The sequence below is a fragment of the Gracilinanus agilis genome, chromosome 3, assembly GCF_016433145.1.
Source record: "Gracilinanus agilis isolate LMUSP501 chromosome 3, AgileGrace, whole genome shotgun sequence".
NCBI lineage: Eukaryota > Metazoa > Chordata > Mammalia > Didelphimorphia > Didelphidae > Gracilinanus > Gracilinanus agilis.
The window spans coordinates 636,537,544-636,558,759 of record NC_058132.1 but is presented as its reverse complement, the minus strand read 5'-3'; the positions used below and the strand labels follow the sequence as shown (position 1 = coordinate 636,558,759).

The window sequence follows — 21,216 nt, the reverse complement described above, 5'->3', positions numbered from 1 at the left end:
GATATCATTGAGCTTTTCAACATATTTCTGTAATGCCTAAATTAAACATTTATTGCTTTGGGTTTGCTCACAATTGAAATGCTAAAATTATATAATGGTTTGTGATTACAAAGATGCTAACAAAACAGGATGAAATGTATGAACAAAAAAGTAGATGGACTGGCTGTATGACTAGAGCAAGGGATGGCCTATGTATATCAATGGTATTCTGGCTATGTCAAGAGAAAATGGGTGGTGGGTTGGGGTGGACCTTCTTTGAAGAATTTATCAGTCATCCAATAAAAGTTTAAGTACCGTATTGCCAGGACTTGTGCCAACTGCTAGCAACAGGTCTGCAATGAATGAAACAACCCTACTGGCAAGGACCCTACATTCTAATTGGGGATATAACAAGTACACATATAAATACAAGTAGAAAAAATACAATGTCATTTGGGAGTGAAGGCATTAATAAAGAGGAGAATGAGGAGAGACTTAATTATCTTGGAAGGAAGGTGGAAGTAAGAGAGAGCCAGTGCTAAAATATTGGAGGTAGAAGATGAAGTGTTGCATGTGAGAAACAATAAGAAAAACAGGATAGATCATAAGTCTAGGAATAGGGAGTAATATATATCATAAGGCTAAAAAACTGGGTGTGGGAAAGTTTGTGAAGGACTATAAAGAAAGAAGTTTATACCTGACCTTAGAGGTAATAGGGAGCCAGAGGAACTTGGCGAGTAGGAGTTTTTGCTTAGGGAAAATCCCTTCTGGGGTAATTCTCACATCCAATTGGAAATTGGAGATGTTCAACTGACAACTGATGCCAAGAAAAAGCTCAGGAAAGACAATGAGACCAGATAGAAAGATCTGCATAGAATTGATAGTTAAACCCATGGAGGCAAGATGAGATATCCAAATGAGAAAACAAGAGGGGCCAGAGACAGAACTTTGGGGAAGACTCACATTTAGGGAGCATTATATGGATGATAAACTATCAAAAGAAACTGAGAAGGAACAGTCAGATAGGTAAGAGAACCAGGAGAGGTAATTGTCATGGAGAAAGGGGCCAAACAAAGCTGAGAGGTCTAAAAGGATGAAGAATGAAAAAGCCCATTAGATTTGATGATTCAGAGAACAATAGTACTAGAGAACAATTTCAATTGAGTGGTGAAGTTACAGAAGCCAAATTATAGAGGTTTGAAGAGGGAGAGGAGACTAGAAACCAGTGGAGACAACTTTTACTAGGAGTTTGGTTCAGAAAGAAAGAAATGTAGGACAATAGCTTATGAGGACAGTGAATATTTTGGATATTTATTGATGTTGTTGAGGAGGATGCTGTGGAGAAATACTTTGCTGATGTTCACGAAAGTCTCTTTCAGGTATCCCCTCAGAAGGAAAGCCAGGAATGACTTCCCTTTACCAGGCCAGTATATAAGCTTCTTAGAGACTAAATATTTATATAAAAAGCTATTTATTTATATTTAACCATATGAATATAAGGATTAGTAATAAGGAAAGCCTTAACACTAAAGAAGAACTAACTTTTCACCCACCTTCTACGTTTGCCTCATGGCAAACTCTTCTTTGTCTTCCAGTTACTCTGAACCTGCCTTGTACTTACTAAAAAACCCCAAAACGCTATCTGACTACAATCTAACTATAATCTTTATTAAAATTAACTTAATACTATTAAAGATTTCTCCAAGTAAAACCCAAGTCATTCAGCCTAATATGGCAGGAGCTGGCTGACCAAAGGGTAACCCTGAGATGGCCCAAAGTCCAGGCAAATAGGCCTTCGATCTTTCTTTTCTCAAAACCATTCTCTACCAAAGCAGATCTTCCACCTTCTTTCTCCAAGATGAATTCTGTCATATTCAAACTCTGAGAGTTGTGAGTCTCACCTTGAGTGACAGGTGAAGACAGTTGGAGACATCGGAATGTTCCCAGAGGCCGTGAGGACAAGAGGAAAGGCAGTTGGCCAGAGGATATAAATACCCTGACAGCCATATGAGAAGGACCTTTGGCCTTGGAACCTTGGCCTTAGACCCTTGGCCTGGAACATTGATCTGATCTTGGAGGATTGAACTGTGGATCTGACTGTGGGTCCTCTGATTCTCTCTGAAGTCCCCCTAGATATTTAGACATCTGAACCATCATTAGATATTTAGGTATCCAGGCCCAGGTGAGAACCGGGAAGAGGGAAGGAGAAGAAGCAGAGGTAGGTAAGGGAGGTATTTTCTGACGGCTATAGGACTGACATAACAACTGGCAATAAGAAGCTGAGAGGGATCATCGAGATCTGTATCAACCAAGCAGATTGCTTTCTCAGCTTTCTCTGGTTTGGCCGTGGCCAAGCTGAGCCAGAGGAGGTGAAGAACAAGAGCTCCAGCATTACTGAAACAGCCTACAGTCCTGAGGGATTAGTGACAGGGTCTCCTATCCCCAATCCGTTCCTAATTGTTCGTTTCCCTTATTAACATCTATAGATAAAGTTTATTAAGTAACCTCCTGAGTAGTTATTACATCACAACTCTTGGGGAGGGAGCAATGTAGTCAGATGAAAACGTTATCCAAGGCTAATAGAGCCCAATATTAATAATCAATCCAACCCCAGGTGGGACCTGAAAGGGTTACCCATCCACCTGACCTTTAGGGATCCTGCCTGGGCGCTGTTATCGAGAAGGGGCAGTTATCATAACATCCAGCTGAGTGACAGGACTCGGGTATCCCTGCACCAGCTATCAAGGGAATCCAAAGCAGTTTCCCTGATTAATATATGCTATAATAACTAGAATAGTAGTAAAGATACCTTCTTTATAACCATGGGAAAAAAATGCCATTTTTTGATTAATGGAATAGAAAACTTGTGAGAAACAGTGAGATCCCAGGTGGGACAATCCCTGCATTTGGCTGAGATTAGAGAGAAGCAATAGACTGTAATAGCTGAGAAAACTAAGGGAATATGAGAACAGGGAGTTTGGAGAACCATTAATATAGATGCTGAAGGCTCCTAGTACAACAAGATCAGGCATAACAGCTATAACAAGTACAAGATCAGAGAAGAAAAGGCAGCAGTAAGCAAAGTGCTGAACTCTTTAGGAAAGAGCAGTGAGTGACCTGAGGCCAATACACAACAGCCACCGAGAAATGGACAGGGTAGAAAATGTTAACTGAGTGAAATTCAAAAGAAGAAAACTCATGTAGGACATGGGCACACAAGATAGCAGGCATGGACGGGTTGAGGTTTGTATTGCTGGAGGGAATACCAGGCTGATGGACACACAGGTCCCTGACACTATAATGAGGCCACTTTCTGAATGCAGCTTATCTTCCTTAAGTATATATCTGATTTCCTAGGCTGTGTGGCCCTGGGCAAGTCACTTAATCCCCATGGCCTAGTTCTTTCCACATTCCTACCTTAGAACCAATACACAGTACTGATTCTAAGATGGAAGAAAAGGGCTTATTTTTTTTAAGTGCACATCTGATTATATCTCTCTTCTACTTACTATATTCAACATGCTCCCTAGAATCAAATATAAACTCTTCTGTTTGGCTTTTAAAGCCCTTCATAATCTCTCAACCTATCTTCCCAGCCTCCTTAGATGTTATTCTTCCTACCACATTCTGTGCCTCAAACTGGTCTTCTCTGTTCCCCACACACAGCAACCCTTCTCCCATTTCGGTACCTGTGCTCTGGTCCCTCTGCCTGGAAGGCTCTTCTTCCTCCACTTCACAGAATCCCTCTTCCTTCTGGATGCATCTCAAGTGTTATTTTGTACATGTAGCCTTCTCGCCTGAGTACTTCATATCTATTCCTATTTATACTGTATATGTTATCCAATATGTACTTGTTATCTCCCCAATTAGATGGTAAATTCTCCTAGAGTAGGAATTCATATGTTTTGTACTAGTACCCCCAGTGCCCATCACAGCACCTTCTAATCAATCAGTAGGAACTTAATAAATACTTGTTATTTAATTCAGTCTTATCCTGTCACCTGAGGTATAAAATCCCCATAAATACAAAAGGAAAAGCCTACTATATGGTGATTAAAGTCCTGCACCCGATTACTGTATGATGTTGTAATTATATCCATTTGGTTTAATCTCATTTCAGGCCACCATATTGAGTATCCCAATGACTTTCCTCTATTGCTACTGTTGTCTTGTTTTGGTTTGGTTTTGGGGATGAGTAGAGAGAGAAGGGAGTCTGTCTATCCCTCGTCTATAAACCTCAAAGCCTAAGGGTATTATTACCAGAAAAGCTTGACTATACCCTTCCTTTGCCCAGATGCCTTCCCCACTAGCTCCAAAGCCCAAAGTCTCCTTGGCAGTAAGGAAATCCCTTGCTTACTCCAAGAGTTCCAAGACAGCATCTTCCTGCCATAAACCACCAACCTGCTATAACAGTCTCCAAGGTGCCCACAGCTTTCTCTGAAAGCTTCTAAGAGTTCCTCTTTCTCTCCGGGTTCAGTGAGGCAGGGGTCCATCAGAGCGGCTCTCACTAATAGGTGGGCCTCACTGAGGAGATGGATGCAGCTCTGAGTTCTCACGTTCTTGTAGGTCTTACTGTAGTCTACCTAGAACAGGGGGACAGGTGGCTACTGGGAAAGGCCGATCCTCTTCAAAGGGGTCCAAGATAAGAGAGACTAAATTTCTGAATCAATTAATATTTCATTTTTAAATACACAGGAAAATATCACTAATCCAAATTCTCTTAATTATGAATTTGTAGTAAAAGGCTATTGTATTAGTAGGATTTAACTGTCTACTTAATGAGGTTAATTTTACTCGTGGTGAGACAGTAAAGTTCTCCTTTAATTGAATAACAATTGCTATTACTACTATAAATTCTTATTTCATGAAATTTTCAATCACCTTTTCAGATAAGCAGAGGAAGATATAAAATGATGCAAAATGAAGTAAATAGAACTAAAGAAAAACCACATACAATGAGTCTGACAATGTTTATGGAAGAACTAATAAAAAAATGGAAAATGCATGCAGGGTAATTATAATAATTGACCTGAACTCTGATTTAGAAATATGAGAATACACCTCCATTACTTTTTCCCCCCCAAGAGATGGGGGACTAAGTATAGAATTCTATATATCCTATCATACTTAGTTGATGCATTTGATAGTTTTGCTGAATTGCTTTCTAAAAATCCTTTTTATTTTGTTATAAAGGATTATAACAAAAGATAAAATGCAGAGGATTAAAAAGGAGAGATTAAGAAGGATTTAAAATGTAATCTCCATTAGAAGGGATTATAAAACAGAATAAAAAAGAGGAGAGATTTACAGAGAAACTAAAGTGCCATAAAACAAAAGATATAATTAATTCATTGATTTTTAAAAGGAAGAAATGCATTCATTCTAATAGTCCAAAACTCTTGCAATGAAAATGACTGACTTGTTTTCAGCAGTCAAATAAGGTTTCAGTTTTCTATGTCAAATGAGTTTGAAAAGAGGAAAGATTATCTGCTGAGATTTTCATATACTTTATAAACACAATTCATAAAATGACTTTATACATCAACAAAGAATGGGCTAATTATAATAATACACATCTATTTATTTAAATGAGCTGATTCAAAGAAGAAAATGGCAGTCATTCACTTGAAAGCAATAACATTTCAATTCTTTTAAAATTATTCTATATTTAGTATTTTTTGATTCAGAATGGTCTTCCCCTTCCATTAGTACCAACTTACCTAAGTTGTGCCATTTGTATTTATAAACATCTCCCCAAAGCTACATATAAACATCATATACAGAACTGAGAAAACAGGAAAGTTTTTCACTATTTTCTAAAAGTGAACCCAAAAGACCATCATGTCCTTCCAAGCTACCATCTTAGAGTTCCCATATTTCTGTTTGGGAGCTAATGAGATACAAAAGGTGAAACAATCAAATGTTGAAATGCTATAGCCAAGGCAGCTGGGTAGTACATGGTTAGATGACCAGACCTGGAGTTGGGAAGGCCTTGGTTCAAATCCAGCTTCAGACACTTCCTAACTATGTGACCCTGGGCAAGTCACTTAACCCCAAATTGCCTAGCCCTTGTCACTCTTCTGTCTTAGAATTGATACTTAGACAAAAGGCAAGGACTTTTTAAAAATGTTTATAACTTTTAAAAAATAGAAGTGCTATGGCCCTTTTTGGTAGGTTGCAGGCCAGTGACAGAAATAAATACAAAATAATCACTTATTAAGTGATTTTTCATTAATTTATCTGAAGAAGAAGTTAGAACTGGAAGGGATACTGGAGTTCATCTAGTCCTCGGATTCCTAACTTGGGGGTTCCATGAACTTCGATTGTAATTGGATAGTTGTGATAAAGTAGACAAGAATGTTGGTCCTAGACTCAGACGCCCTAAACTCAAATGTTGACCTTTGGCTTTAGCTTTGTGACCTTGGCGAAGTCATTTAACTTTTGTCTGCCTCAGTTTCCTCATCTAAAAAAATGGGGATAATAGCAGTAGCACCTCTATCCCAGAGTTGTTGTGAGGATAAAACAAGATATCTATAAAGTACTTTGTAAATAGTAAAGAGCTGGATTATGCTAGCTATTGTTACTATTGTTAGTAACAAAATTAGTAAAATTAGTAACTATTATTAGTATTAGTATTATATTTCAAGCAAAATACAATACACTGTATAATATAATAATTCTTCCTCTTTTTATTGTCCTAGAAACATTTATTTTCTATTCTTACCCATAATAGAGCCATAGTATGACACCAGAATCATAATCATAGACACTATGTACTTAGTACATAGTAATCACTTAATAAATGCTTTTTCATTCATTTATCTGTAGGAAAAATTAGAACTGGAAGGAATGTTAAGGGTTTATCTAGTCCTGAGGTTCTTAACCTGGGAGGTCCAATGAACTAGTTTTTAAAAATATTTTGTCAACTATATTTCATTGTAACTGGTTTCTTTTTTAATCCTCTGTATTTTATTTTGTGCATTTAAAAACTGAAGAGTCCTCTGACTTCGCCAGACTATCAAACCCCACGAACAAAAAGAAAAAAAAAAAAAAAAAAAAGAAAAAAAGGTTCAGCAACCTTGGCCCAGTATAAGCCTCCAACATTCTCATTTGCAAATGAAGACCCTCCAGGAAGTTTAAGGCCCATGTTCATACCAACTATAAATGATAAGAGTCAGGATTTGTTCTCAAAGCTTTATGATTATCACGTGCATTGCTCTTTCCATCATACCACCTTGTCTCCTGAATACTAACTCCTCAGGACAATCCTTTTCATTCTTCAGAGAAAATAAAGTTTTGAGCTCTGAGTTCTCTCTGGGCTCTTATAGTCTATGGTCCTTTCTTCTGAAGGAAATCACTGAGCTCACACCCAACTGTGGAGGAACCAAACCTAGACTGGCCACTTCTCCCTCTAAGAAGTATGATGGTTCAAATCTGGCCTCAGACACTTCCCAGCTGTGTGACCCTGGGCAAGTCACTTGACCCCCATTGCCTACCCTTACCAATCTTCCACCTATAAGTCAATACACAGAAGTTAAGGGTTTAAAACTAAAAAAATAAATAAATAAAAATAAGAAGTATGATGGTAAAATGGGGAATTCATCAACAAATGGAATCATGGATTTTTTTTCCCCTTTTCTTTTTTTTTTTTTTTTTTTACTTTTTTTTTTTTTTTACATTTTTTTAAACCCTTAACTTCTGTGTATTGACTTATAGGTGGAAGAGTGGTAAGGGTGGGCAATGGAGGTCAAGTGACTTGCCCAGGGTCACATAGCTGGGAAGTGGCTGAGGCCGGGTTTGAACCTAGGACCTCCAGTCTCTAGGCCTGGCTCTCAATCCACTGAGCTACCCAGCTGCCCCTCCCCTTTTCTTTAAAAACCCTTACCTTTTTTTCCCTTTTCTTTAAAAACCCTTACCGTTTTTTCCCCTTTTCTTTAAAAACCCTTACCTTTTTCCCCCTTTCTTTAAAAACCCTTAACTTTTTCCCCTTCTCTTTAAAAACCCTTACCTTCTGTTGTAGAATCTTGGAATGTGTATGGATTCCAAGGCGAAAGAGCGATAAGACGCAGGCAATGGGGGTTAAGTAATCTGCCCAGGGTCCCACATCTCTGGACATCCCATCTCCAGGCCTGGCTCTCTATCCACTGAGCCAGCTAGCCATCCCCCAGAACAGTGATTATGAAGGCTCCATCAGAGGCAGGAAGAGGAGGAAACATAAAGGTAGAGAGAAGACAGCTGTCCTACCTTTAGGGAAACTACTGGCAGAGAGAAGGGCCTCTCATAAAAACCTGAGGCTGGCTGTCTGTGGCATTTTAATAGGCAAACAGACACTGATCAGCAATATTACCAGTGAGAACCAGGAGTCCCAAATATACCATTTCTTTGTAGAGTTGCACTGTTGAAATCGTATCCACGATATATAAATTCCACCCAGCTTCCGCTGCAGCAGACGTCTTGAGTTGAACGCTGCCATCTTTTCTGGAGCTGAAAGCAAATCACCTGATTTACACGGATGCCAAATGCTTCATTCTTACAAATGGCTTAAAAATAAGTTCCTTTCAGAAAGAACATGAAATATGTAACTAGGGGGAAATATTCAAAATAAAAATTAAAAAATAAACAAATAAGTTCCTTTCAATAAGTTTAGCAATAATTTATAGAGCCTAGAAATTTGGGGGATAAATGAGTCAATTCTCTGTTTTAAGTTGAGCTTTGCTTTCGTAGATTAGTTCTGGATTTGCCTGTTGTCAGGAAGAACTGGTGTGACCATTCCTAGCTGTATGACCCTGGGTAAATCACTGAGCCTCGTCAAAACATGGGAATGATAACCACAAGGCTTTGAGAAAATTCAAAATGGGAGAGGCCAATAAAATTTTGTTAAAAAAAAAATAACGACCACTCTCCTTCACAAAGTTGTGGTAAGGAACAAAAGAGCTTATGTATGTGAAGTGCTTACATCATTGCCCTTGTCATATAAGACAATATAACCCAAATGGCCTTCTCTCTGCTCCTCATACACAGAATTCTGAATTCCTGTCCCTTATCTTTGTTCCAGCTCTCCCCCATGCTTGGAACATACTCCTTCCTGACCTCATCCCCTAGCATTCCTTTCTCCCTTCAAGCATGAAGCCTTTCCTGGCCCCGAGCACTGCTCTCTTATATTTATTTTGTATTTTTCTCTATTTATTTGGCATAACTTTGAGGTTAATATTTTTGCTCAGTTGATAAAACCATCAATTAGTCAATAAACATGTAAGTGCTTACTCTATGGTAAAGGCTGATAGAAAGTAAACTCCTTGAAAGCAGGGTTTTATTTCAGTGCCTGGCACACAGTAGGCATTTAATAAATGCTTAGTGATTGCTTCTAGCATATAGTTCCACAGTTACACCATTTATTTCTGATTTCTCTTAGAAGGGCAAGTAAGTGCTTTTTTTTTTTCACATTACATTCTGAAACTGGTGACATGCACAGGACTCAGTTCCTCTCTTGATACTAAAACTAGAAAACTTCAAAAGTCAGAAGTGTGAAGATAAACAACTATAGAGGTGGCAAATGCTCGGGTGTATTTTTTTCAGCTACTTAAGGATCTGAAAACTTTTAAAAAATAGAATGCTAAATAGTGGTTTATCTCTAGCCTAAAAATGATGTTCTTGAAGCTACCTACAAATGCTTTCATATAAATCCTAACTTAGATCCCCTAGAGTTTTTTGTTTTAATTTTTAAATGTAATTTAATTGTTTAAATTTAAATTAAATTTAATTGTTTAAAAACAATTATCTAGTGCTATTTCTTTTCTTTTCTTTTTTCTTTTTAAACCTTTACCTTCTGACTTATAATCAGTACAAAGTATCAGCTCCAAGGCAGAAGAGTGGGTCAGGCTAAGTAATGAGGGTTCAGTGACTTGCCCAGGGTCACACAGCAAGGAGGTAGCTGAGGGCAGATATGAACCCAGGACTACCTAACTCCAGACCTGGCATTCTACCCACTGGGCTACCTAGCTGCATCTATACTATCTATACAAGCCATAGATAAGTATTTGTTTGCAAGCTGTTCTCTGAATTAGAATCTGAGCTCTGTAAATGCAGAAATCATTTCTGCCTTTCTGTCCTTAGCACTAAGCACATTGCCTAACATTTAGTAAGTGGTTAATAAATGCCTGCTGATTTGGTTTGAATATGAAGTTCCTCTAGGTCATTAAGCTTTGAAAGATACCCGAATATTTTCATCTGAGATCTATAAATGGATTTAGGAACAGGACTATGTAGTCACAATTTCTTTTTTAATACAGAGAAAAAAATCTTTGGATTAAAAAGAAAAACAGCTCAATAGATCCAAACGTTGATTAAGCACCTACTTAGGCTGCGTGTGTTGGGTGCTTGAGGGCATAAGCATAAAGTAGTCTCTACTGGCATGGAGCTGAAGGTCAAACAAGAAAATGGTAATCAGTAAACTTTAGATTCCATCTTCTTCCTTACTTGTTGCACAAAAGATATCAATGTCCCCTAACTTTTAAACATTAAAAGCACAGATTTGTACCAGTGCATTCTTGTCCAGGATTCACTTCCTTCTTGGAGTTGAGAGAAAATCTCAGTAGAATTTGAACCCTTTCCTTCTGCTTTTTCCTCCCTCTATATAAAAAGCACTCTCCAAAGTTACTCAGTTAGTTCTGTGTTCTATAAAAATATATCTGATCATTTAAACCTGAAGCAAAAAAAAAAAAAACAGAAAAAAATCTCCAAAGAACATAATCAGCACTTTTTCAAAGAAACCAAAGAGGAAAATATCAATCATATTTCCACTACAGTTTCTTTGAAAGGATTATGAAGATGATTCCAAAGGACTCGGGATGAATTATGCCATCCAGGGGCCTGACAAAGAGGGCATGGGTTTGAGGTTATAGAATGAGACATACATTTTGGGGGCACGGGCAATGTAGGAATTTGTTTTTCTTGATTATGCATATTCATTACAAAATTGTTTATTTTTTATTTTTTCAGGGAAGGTGGGTTAGTTAAAAGAAAAAATTGATTTCTGTTCATTTAAAAAATTAAATAAATTTTTAAAAAGCTAAAAAAAACTATAGGAACTGTTTCTATTTATTTGTGTTTACTAGGAATTATGACGGGAAAATGAAATAACCAAAAAATGAAGGCATAATAAAGAAGACAGGTTAGTCAATATTTACAATTTACAATATTGTAAAAACAATAAAAACAAAAGAAAACAGAGAAAAAGAGCTTATGCTCCATTAGGATCCTACTGTATCAAGATGCCAGAGAAAACAAAGAAAATTGCTGTCCTCACAATATCATAAGCCTCAAAGCTGAAAGAAATTTCAGAGACCATCTAATGCTCCATAATATAGATGAGGAATCTGAGGTTCAGATGACTTGCCCAAGGCCACACCTGTGATTCAAATCCAGCCCCTCTTCCTCAAGTCCCAGCACCCTTTCCATCTTGCATAAAGGAGAATTGCCGAGGAAAGGCAGGTATGGATGGTTTGTAAGACAAACAACTGGAGGGAGTACCTACATCTGGGAGATCCCAGACCCTCTTGGTTATTTCAGGAATATACTTACAGCAGCCTTTTGGATGACCTTCTTCTATCTGGGGTATCTTCAGAACCTGCTTTAGTCAACAGGATGATATGATTTTTAAAGTGACATATTGCTTTCAGTCCTATGAAAAGCTGCATTCTTAAGGCACAGATATCCAAACTAACAGGTGGACAAGCCTATAAAAGAAAAAAGAACCACTAGAAATTGGGAACAGTGGCCTTATGCGTAAGTCTTTACAGATTGGTCTGGGCTGTTATTTAGATAAATTTCTGCTCTCCTATTCTAAAAAAAAAAAATCCCAATATTCTGAACTTAACATGTGACTTTTGGTCTTCCCAGTTTGCTGTATTATTAAGGGGAGGAAAAAGGGGGAAAGGTAACCCACGAGAAGCCCACCAGGGCCAATGGTAGTCCCCACGGTCTAAGAGATGGACGTAACCTTAATTGACTTTTTTTAAACCCTTAGCTTCCATCTTAGAATTAATTTTGTGTATTTTTTTTAATTTCTGAAAGGCGCTTACAGCCAACATTCTAGGAAAACCAGCCACCAGAGCATTCCGAGGTCATGCTTTGACCCATTTTCTACCCAGAATATCAATACTATAAAATTCAAGAGGACATCAAATTGCAGCTATGACACCATAAAAGGATTCCTCTGGGGAGGGCGAGGAAGAGGAGGAATAAGCCACTCAAAGGGAAAAAAAAAACCACTGCTATATAACTCAAAAGTTCATGACCAACACTCATATGACTGTCTTGTATCGTTTTTAAAATATGACATTTTTATCACGGGATTTGAATGATTATTCTGCACTCTGGAGGCCTGTGATGCAAGGTCAGAAAATACAAAGCTTTCTGTTTTAGAACACCACAGACAGCTCTTGTGGTCAAAAACCTTTTAAAGTTTGCTCTTGTCTTGTCTCAGTATAGATGGCGTATGCATTTAGTACAGCCATTAGGATTTTCTGGTAGACCTGTGGAAATGCTGAGAGATCTCTGAGGCTTCTCAGATGACAAGAAAATTAATGTTTCAGGTATTTCCACATCATAATGGGCAACTTAAGTCACCACTAATGTGTTTTCCTTATTTTTATGCTCTTGGAAATATTGATTTAGTTTCTGCATTAGGCTAATTAACCCAACCAATTATGATATGCCTCTTCTGAAATATTATCATTTGCTCTATTTGTGAGATCCCACTCATTAGAGAAGAAGCTCTTTGCAGAAATGCAGCATGCCAATTCCCGTAATCGACCTTAAAAAAAAATACACTACAGAGGAAACCAAAAGGCCAACTTAGCTTCAGCAAATAAATGTGGAAATAAAAATATCACCCTAAAAAAACACAAGCTATAAAAATTCCTTAAAGCTTATATTTTGAATGTTCTAGTTTATAAAATTAATCATTCCTTAGCAACTTACCATTTGCCACATTTAGTTGCAATGTCAAATGTTTCACACCTTGCTGGAAAAGCACTATTCATTAGAAATTAGAACCACATTAAGCCACGAGGAAACCATGGCACTTCAGATAAAAAGCTGGTCTTGGAGCCAGGAAGACCAAGCCGCATATCCTGCCTCAGATTTCCTACATTATAATAATGATAACAGCATGTAAAGTGTTTCGCCAACCTTAGAACTACAGAAGTGCTAGTTATTAAAATACACATCTTCTATTGACGGTGAAATTATTCTGACCTTGAGGGTGGTATCCACATAGGGGTCAGCATCCCTTGCAGCTGCTGCACTGCACCGGACTGTGAAACACTGTAAGTTGTTACTAAGGAAAAGTAGAGAAAAAGTCCTTTTAAAAAAATATATCATCATCTTTATTTATATTAACATTTTTTTAATCCTTACCTTCTCAAATCTAAGGGCTAAGCGATCGGGATTAAGTGACTTGCCCAAGGTTACATGACTAGGAAGTGTCTTAGGTCATATTTGAACCCGGGTCTAGATGCTAGGTCTGGGTGCTCTATACACAGTACTACTTAGCTGCCCTATTAACATTTTTTTAAAGTTTTGAGTTCCAAATTCTCTGCCTCCAGCCTCTCTACTCCTCTACTATTCTTAGCAATATGTCATCAATTATACATGTAAGGGAGGACAACTATGTGGCTGGAGATGGGAGGTCTTAGGTTCAAAATCTGGCTGTATGACCTTGGAGAAGTCACTGAACCTCTATCGAGTGGTCCTTACTGCTCTTCAGGTTTTTGTAAATAGTACTGATTCTAAAAGGGAAAAGAAGGGCTAAAAAAAAAAAGAAAGAAAGGAAAAGGAAGAAGAGAAGAGAAGAGAAGAGGAGAGGAGAGGAGAGGAGAGGAGAGGAGAGATTCTAATAGTTCTACAAAAAAAGGCAGGGGGGGGTCAAAAACCCCTAAAATAACCCAATATTTCCAATTCCTGTGATTAAAGGAACCAAATCAAATTTCTGATTTTCATTTAAATGTAAAGATCTTGGAGGAAAGTTGTATCTTTAAGGAAGGATCAGTATGGTATATATGGTAAGAAATATATTAGATTGGGAGTCATTAGAAGTGTGTCATTTAAAATTACTCTAAGCCCTGGGAGACCTCCCCCAACACCTCCCACTTTCTTTGTGGGAGATGTCGGAGAAAGTATAAGAAAGAGGGTTTTGGTGCCTTTTCAGGCTCTCGAGCCCAGAGACTGACTGACACTCTCTACCCTGAACCCTGCAGAGGTCTCCGCTAGTAGCTCTCTCTTGGTGCCTTTTTTTCCTCCTATCTAGCTCCTAGTTTTCCCTAGACCTTCCTTTTTCTAGTTTAAATAAAACCTAGCTATTCTAAACCCTAAGTTGCTACCTGATCTTTTATTTGAGCCCCAAAGGGCTCAGGTCAATTTCTCCCTGCCAGGGCTGGCAACCGCTACCTTCCTTTCCCTTCCTCTAACTTCCTCTCTCCTTTCTCCCATCCATCCTTCCTTCAAGCTTCCTTCCCTTCACCCTCACAGAAGACTCAAGTACCAATCAGATTTAGACCTCACTCTGACAATAAATACAAACTCTTCGGGAAGCCACTTTGTGACTCAACTTTCTTTTATGTAATACAAGAGAGTCGGGTTGTAACTCTAAACTTCCTACAAGTTCTTACCAGATAAAAATATCTGAACCATTTTCAATTTGCATTGAATAATGAAAGCAAAAGCTAAATAGAGTAACAGAATTGCCAGTCACTAACTAAAAGCAGGGCAAACCACAATGGGGAAAAAACACCTTCAAAAAACCATGTAAATGGATACCACATCTATTAAATCAAGCTTCTGATGAGCACCATAGTGTGTTTTATGCATTAATGAAGGGGAAAATTAGAAAAAAATAGAAATATAACTTATCTACATCCTATCTAAATTTTACATTTAACTTAAAGGATCAATCTCCAAAAGAGAATGGAAATAAAAGGTTTATCACAGAAAAGTCTAGAATAGTGATTCTGAAGAATTTAGAACACAAAATCCCCTTTATAACATCAAAAGATTGTGTAATGGGGAAGTTAGGTGGATCAGTAAATCCTGGGTATTATAAATCTAAATTCAGTCACTTCCCCATTACCTAGTCCTTACTGCTGCTGCCTTAGAACCAATATTTAGAACCAATTCTAAGACAGAAGGCAAGGGTTTTGTTTGTTTTTTTAAGTTTTTGAAGGAGTATCTCTCAGTTGAGAAGTCACATCATGACAAAAAGTTTTCCTTTTTAAATGAAATTACACTTTGTTAGCCAAAGAACCCCTACAGACATTTGGAGGGAAAAAATCCTAATACATATATTTATATCTGCAAGACATGAATTCAGCTGTCATAAACTATTGTACTAGATATTTTGTTGGTAGTAAATAAAAGTTCAAGAAAAACACCTTGCAAAAACTTCACCGTCCCCAGAGGACCATAGACCACAGGCTGGGAATTCACTGGCCTGGAAAAAGATAGCAATGAGCTATTCAAAGCATCCTTAAATGCAATTAAACATTAGCAGAACACAATATATAATCTATTATGCATTAACGAGAGGCAACACAGTATTAGGGAAGAGAGAGTTGGCCTCAAAGACAAGAAATCTGGCTTTGTAACCATGGATAAGTCATTTAAGCTCCAAGAGTTCAAGGCAACTTTCTAAGACCTTCTGCTGTAGGCTGGGTGCCAATCTGCATTGGCAAAGGGAGTTTTCTCACTGGGGAGGAGTTCCTACACCCAGGAAACCAGAGATCTGAAATCCATCCTTTCCCCACTTAAATACTCAGTCAGCATTAGCAAATTCATAAGGTGATAAAAGGCTTCATTTATAAAACAAGAGACATGGGGCAGAGAGAACCCAATAAATGATCCATACCTTGTGATGACATGCAGGAATTGTGGGGTAAGGACTGCCTGCTGAGACTTCTCTGGATATTGGTAGACTGACATTAATTCTACCGATTTAGCAGCCATATAGAGATACCCAATATGAGGTAAGGAGAAAAAACAGAAAAGGCTTAGCAACTCTTTTTCCTGAGAGGAACTCTTTCCATCGGCAGTAACAGAACCTGTATTAAAAGAAGGAAGAAAATAATATTACTATGAATATTGATACATCCAGGAACATTCTATAAAGAAATCCAGTTATAACTATTTCTCACCCACTGAATTTTCTTCCCTTTCCCCGTATCTCTGACTTTCTGATTCTTTATAATCCCCCCTCCAAAGCATAAGAGGAAAACTTTATACAAAGCATGGCACTCATTTATTTCAACAAATAAAATCCATAGCATGAAGGTAGATAGATATAGATATATTTATATCCTTGACACAAATAATAAAAGAAAAAACATTACATATAAAAATAACATTTATAGCATTAACACAAACAGTAAACAAAACACATAACCAGAGAGGTAATAAATGTAAAAAAGATATCCTTTGAAAGGGGCTGCTTGATAACTCCCTTTAGAATTGCCAAGAAATAAAACATAAGACATAAGATTTAACTTGATAATCAAAAGGTGAAAAATCTCAAGATAAAGAATAGGGAAAAAAAGAGGAAAAAAAAGTTTAGCAGGACCAGATTTCAAACTATTTTACAAAGTTGCTGTTGTTCAGTTGTTTTTAGTTGTGTACAACTCTTTGTGACCCCATTTGGGATTTTCTAGGCAAAAACAATGGACTGGTTTTCCATTTCATTTTACACATTAGGAACTGAGCAAATAGCGATTAAGTGACTTGCTCAGTCACAAAGCAAAGGTCTGAAACCAAACCTGAACTCTGGTCTTCCTGACTTTTTTAGGCCCAGAGCTCTGTCCACCTTGCCATTTATTACAAATTAGTAATCATCAAAATAAGTTGGTATTGATAAAAAAAAAATAAAGAGAGCAGACAGTCAGTGGACCAGATTAAACAGTATAAGAATAAGAGACTTCTTTTAGATCCCTACTAAGGCTAAGATACGGGGATATTAAACTTCCTCCCCATGTAGCCTAAAGTTAAAAATCCCAAGATAACTGTCGTAGAGCTGGAAGGACCTTGGAGACTGTCTATCCAACCCCTTCAATTTACAGAAGAAGAAACTAAAGTCCACGAGCAGTAATTTATTATTGGTCCAAGGTCATACATAGTGAGTGAGTGACTCAGTGAGTGACAGATTCAACCCTGGGGCCTCTGACTTCAAATCTAAAGTTCTTTTCACTGAACCATGTTAGCCAAATGTCATAGTTCTAACTAGTATGTAAACACCCTCCATAACCTGCTTATGGCTTTGGAGGTAACAAAATTTATGGATTTGTGTATAAACAAGAGATAGAAAGCACTGTGAGAGACGAAGTGGATCATTTTGATTACTTTAAATTTTAAAAGTTTTGTACAAATTAAACGACCGTAGCCAAGATTAGAAGAAAAGCAAAAAATTGGTGGGGGGGGGGGGAATTTTATAGAGTTTCTCAGACAGAGGCCTCCTATATAAAATAAAGAATTCTGTCAAATTTCTAATATGAGTCATTCTGCGATTGATAAATAGTCAAAAGATATGAACAGTTTTTAGATAAAATTATATAGCCATATGAAAAAATGCTCTAAGTCATTAATGATTAGAGAAATGCAAATCGAAACAACTCTGAGATATCATCTCATACCTATCATAAGAGCTTAAAATGGCAAATGTTGGAGAAGATATGAAAAACAGGGACATTAATACATTGTTGGTAGAGCTGTTAACTGATCCAACCATTCTGGAGAGCAATCTAGTATTATACTCAACGAGTTATAAAACTGTGTATACCTTGTGACCCAGCAACACTATTAGGTTTATTTGCTTTTTTATTTATATTACTTATTATAAGGGAGAAAGTTATATTATTTATTATAAGTTATTATAAGAGAGTTAAATTATTTATTATAAGTTACTATAAGAGAGTTATATTATTTATTATAAGGGAGAAAGGAAAAGCACTTATGTGTTTTAAAATATTTATAGCAGCTTTTTTTGTGGTGGCAAAGAAGTAGGGGATGCCCATCAATTGGAGAATGGCTAAACAAGTTGTAGCATACGATTGTGATGGAATACCATTGCACTATAAGAAATGATGAGCTAGGTTAATGAAAAAAATGGAAAAGACTTAAAGAGAAATGATGAAGAGAAAAATAAGCAGAACCAAGAGAATATATTGTTGTATACAGTAACAGAAATATTGTTACTGTATATTGAAATATTTGAAGAATGACTTGTATATGTTCATCTGAAAAGAACTGATAAAAAGAAACAAGGCAGTTTATATATGTGCATATATACATATATATTTATTTACATTAAATATATTGAATAAAATATATCTATATTATAATTATTTATTTTCTACACACAGATATATTTTATACACATGCATTTTTGTTAAATGATGCCATCTCTAGTATGGGAAGAGGAGGGAGGAAGATATCTGGGAACTTTAATGTAACAAATAAATGAATAAAACAAACAGCAGAATCTCAAATTCAAACTCAAGTCTTTTGACTCCCAGTTCAGGGCTTTTCACCCCACGACCACCCACTTTCAGACTGACCTGCCATTTGGAAAATAGGTAGCAACTGGAGTGAATGCAATTTGGTGTCATCAGGGAAAACATAGGAAGACACATCAGGAGTGAAGCACCTGAAGGAGAATACAGAATCGACTCATTGGGGCACAATTTCCACTTACAAAATACCTCGAAGGAGGGCGTAATCAGAGGAGGAAGGGCCTTGTACCTGTACAGGATGGGCTGCACGCAGGAAGCACTTGCTTTGTCATCACTTAACCCTGTAGACTCCAAGGTAACCGAGGGGCCAGACTGTCTGCACACCTCGCCAAGGAGCTCTGTGGGCTTCTGACAGATAACAAAATCCTCCGACTCGAGCTGGGTGGCTGGCACAGAATGAGCATCACCCTTTTCACCTGTAAAAAACAAAATATGAAGACTAAAGAAGGGCAGAGAACAGCTTCAAATGAAAAGATTCTGGATGAACTGTGTGCAAAGCAGTAATAATCCCAGGTGAGGTTCATGCATTAAGATGGAAACAAAACACTTTACAGGAATTACACGTGAGCAACCAAAGCTTTATTTAGTGACTTTCCTGGCTAAAAAAAATACCAGAGGTGCACTGGTGTCTCTTGCCTCAGTCCCATGTTCTTAATCTTTCCTTCATAACAGCTCACAAGGTTTTAGCAATCATTTTAAAATGTGAACTAAACATCATGGCACTACTAAATACTTATACCTAAATACTTTCTTTTAACTTTTAATATAAATTTTAAAAGTGGCACAGTGGATACAGCGCTGAACCTGGAGTCAGTAAGAATTGATTTGAGTTCAGATTCCACCTCAGATATTTCCTAGCTGTGTGACCCTGGACAAGTCACTGAATAGGCCTAGGACAATTACCAAGATAATGTTTTGAGGGCTAGAAGGGAACTAGAGTTTATCTAATATTTATTTCCATTGAATTATATCCAAATCCATTATTTACAAATGAAGAAAGTGAGATCCACATATCATTCAGGTGAATGGTGGACCTCTGTTTGCCTCAATTTCCTCAACTGTAAAATGGGGCTAATAAATAAAGAAGGAAGCACCTTCCTTCTAAGGTTGCTGTCAGGCTAAAATTACAGACCTTAAAGCACTACAAAAATGCTAGCTGTTATTATATATAATAATATAAATTATTATAATAGTTCTATATAATATATAATATATTATAATGTAACATATAATAATCATATAAGATAATTATATCTCATATATCTTATATATAAATATATAAATAATAAAATATAATAGTATAATAAAAATTAGAATGTAAATAAGAAATCTATAAGTATATATAACTAATATATTTTATATACAAATACATATTATATAAGTTATATATCATTATTTGGTATTGTCTATCTAATATACAGAAATTACATGTATGTATGTTAATACATAAATTATAAACATTTGAACATATATAAATATAATATAAATAAATAATAAAGGGATGATCATTGTACTAGTAAAAAAATGCTACTATTGTTAATAATTATGAATCAAGTCACATTACAAATCTATGGCACTTTACATCATTCCAAATGCTTCTACATAAACCTAAAACTTGTTTGTTCCCTCACCTTTACCCCCCTGATAATGCTCTTAGGACAAAGGTGGCACAAGTGGGATTACCACCAACAAGAAATTTTACAAGCAAAAAAAAAATTTAGCCAAACAGCAGAAGAGGTCTATGAATTCCCAGCTCACTTAATCCTAAGCACACACTATATTCAACGTCCTGTGTGAACAAGCAAAAGATCTGGGATGTCGTCAGTGGGGGGAACTCCCAGTATATAACCTCCCTCCACCTGGGCAGATAAGTTGACTCTGAATGAGTAGGTGAGGGAGACACTTAAGAGGTAGGTGACTTGCTCAGGCACTCCATCTACCAGGCCGTGTTTTCTACTGGTGCATTTCATTAATAGGAGATTTTCAAAATAAAATGCATTGGCCCAGGGGGGCCATGGTACACGTGGGTACTCCTCACAGACAGGAGGCAGAGACACTTTTATTAGGGGACCAAATACTGACTTTCCCCCGCCTCAAGCCAAAGCAAGCTAAATCCCACATTTACCAGCCTTGGCAGCCTGTCCAGCCAAGGCGTTCTTCATCGGTGACGAGGGGTCAATATTCCCTTCGGACCCCAGTCGTAGGATTAAGACTTCAAGATCTGTCATGACCGCGACATATCCAGCACAAAATGAAATTTCTACGGGGAGGATGTTCTCTATATGTAGGATTAAAGAGCGTTCAAAGTCCAACATGGAGAACTCTTCGTTTACCGCCCGCCATTTTAAACTAAACAGGACCAGTTTATTGAGGCAGCCAACGAGAAGATCCCCTTTCACGGGACAACAGGAGATGCACAGCGGCGGCTCGGCCAGAGGTATCTCGATGATGGACATCTGGTCTTTGGAGGCCTCCCTGAAGCAGCCCTCCACTCGGTGACCCACCATGCGAATGCACACACGAGAGTTTTCAGAGGTCCTGCTTCTCCAGTTCACGTAGGCCCGAAGGAAGACGGCTTTGTTCTTCTCCTCAATGGTCACTAAGTAGTCTCCTGAGGCGGGGAGAAAAATAGCAGCATCATTAGAATCTAAAATTTGGAAACACATTTGCTAACTATGAGCTAGGA

The 21,216-nt window shown here is 37.4% G+C and overlaps 1 protein-coding gene across 1 annotated transcript in view; it reads right to left on the bottom strand.

The window, feature by feature from the left end:
- The window catches only part of HPS3 (HPS3 biogenesis of lysosomal organelles complex 2 subunit 1), a 46,340-nt gene that overhangs the window by 15,823 nt on the left and 9,301 nt on the right, over positions 1-21,216 (bottom strand). The window contains exons 2-9 of the mRNA XM_044670847.1: positions 20,684-21,141; positions 18,760-18,938; positions 18,576-18,664; positions 15,881-16,073; positions 13,237-13,318; positions 11,560-11,714; positions 8,355-8,463; positions 4,381-4,562 (exon numbers count right to left, since the gene is read on the bottom strand). Coding sequence (XP_044526782.1) covers positions 4,381-4,562; positions 8,355-8,463; positions 11,560-11,714; positions 13,237-13,318; positions 15,881-16,073; positions 18,576-18,664; positions 18,760-18,938; positions 20,684-21,141 — 1,447 coding nt within the window. The remainder of the gene's footprint in view (positions 1-4,380; positions 4,563-8,354; positions 8,464-11,559; positions 11,715-13,236; positions 13,319-15,880; positions 16,074-18,575; positions 18,665-18,759; positions 18,939-20,683; positions 21,142-21,216) is intronic.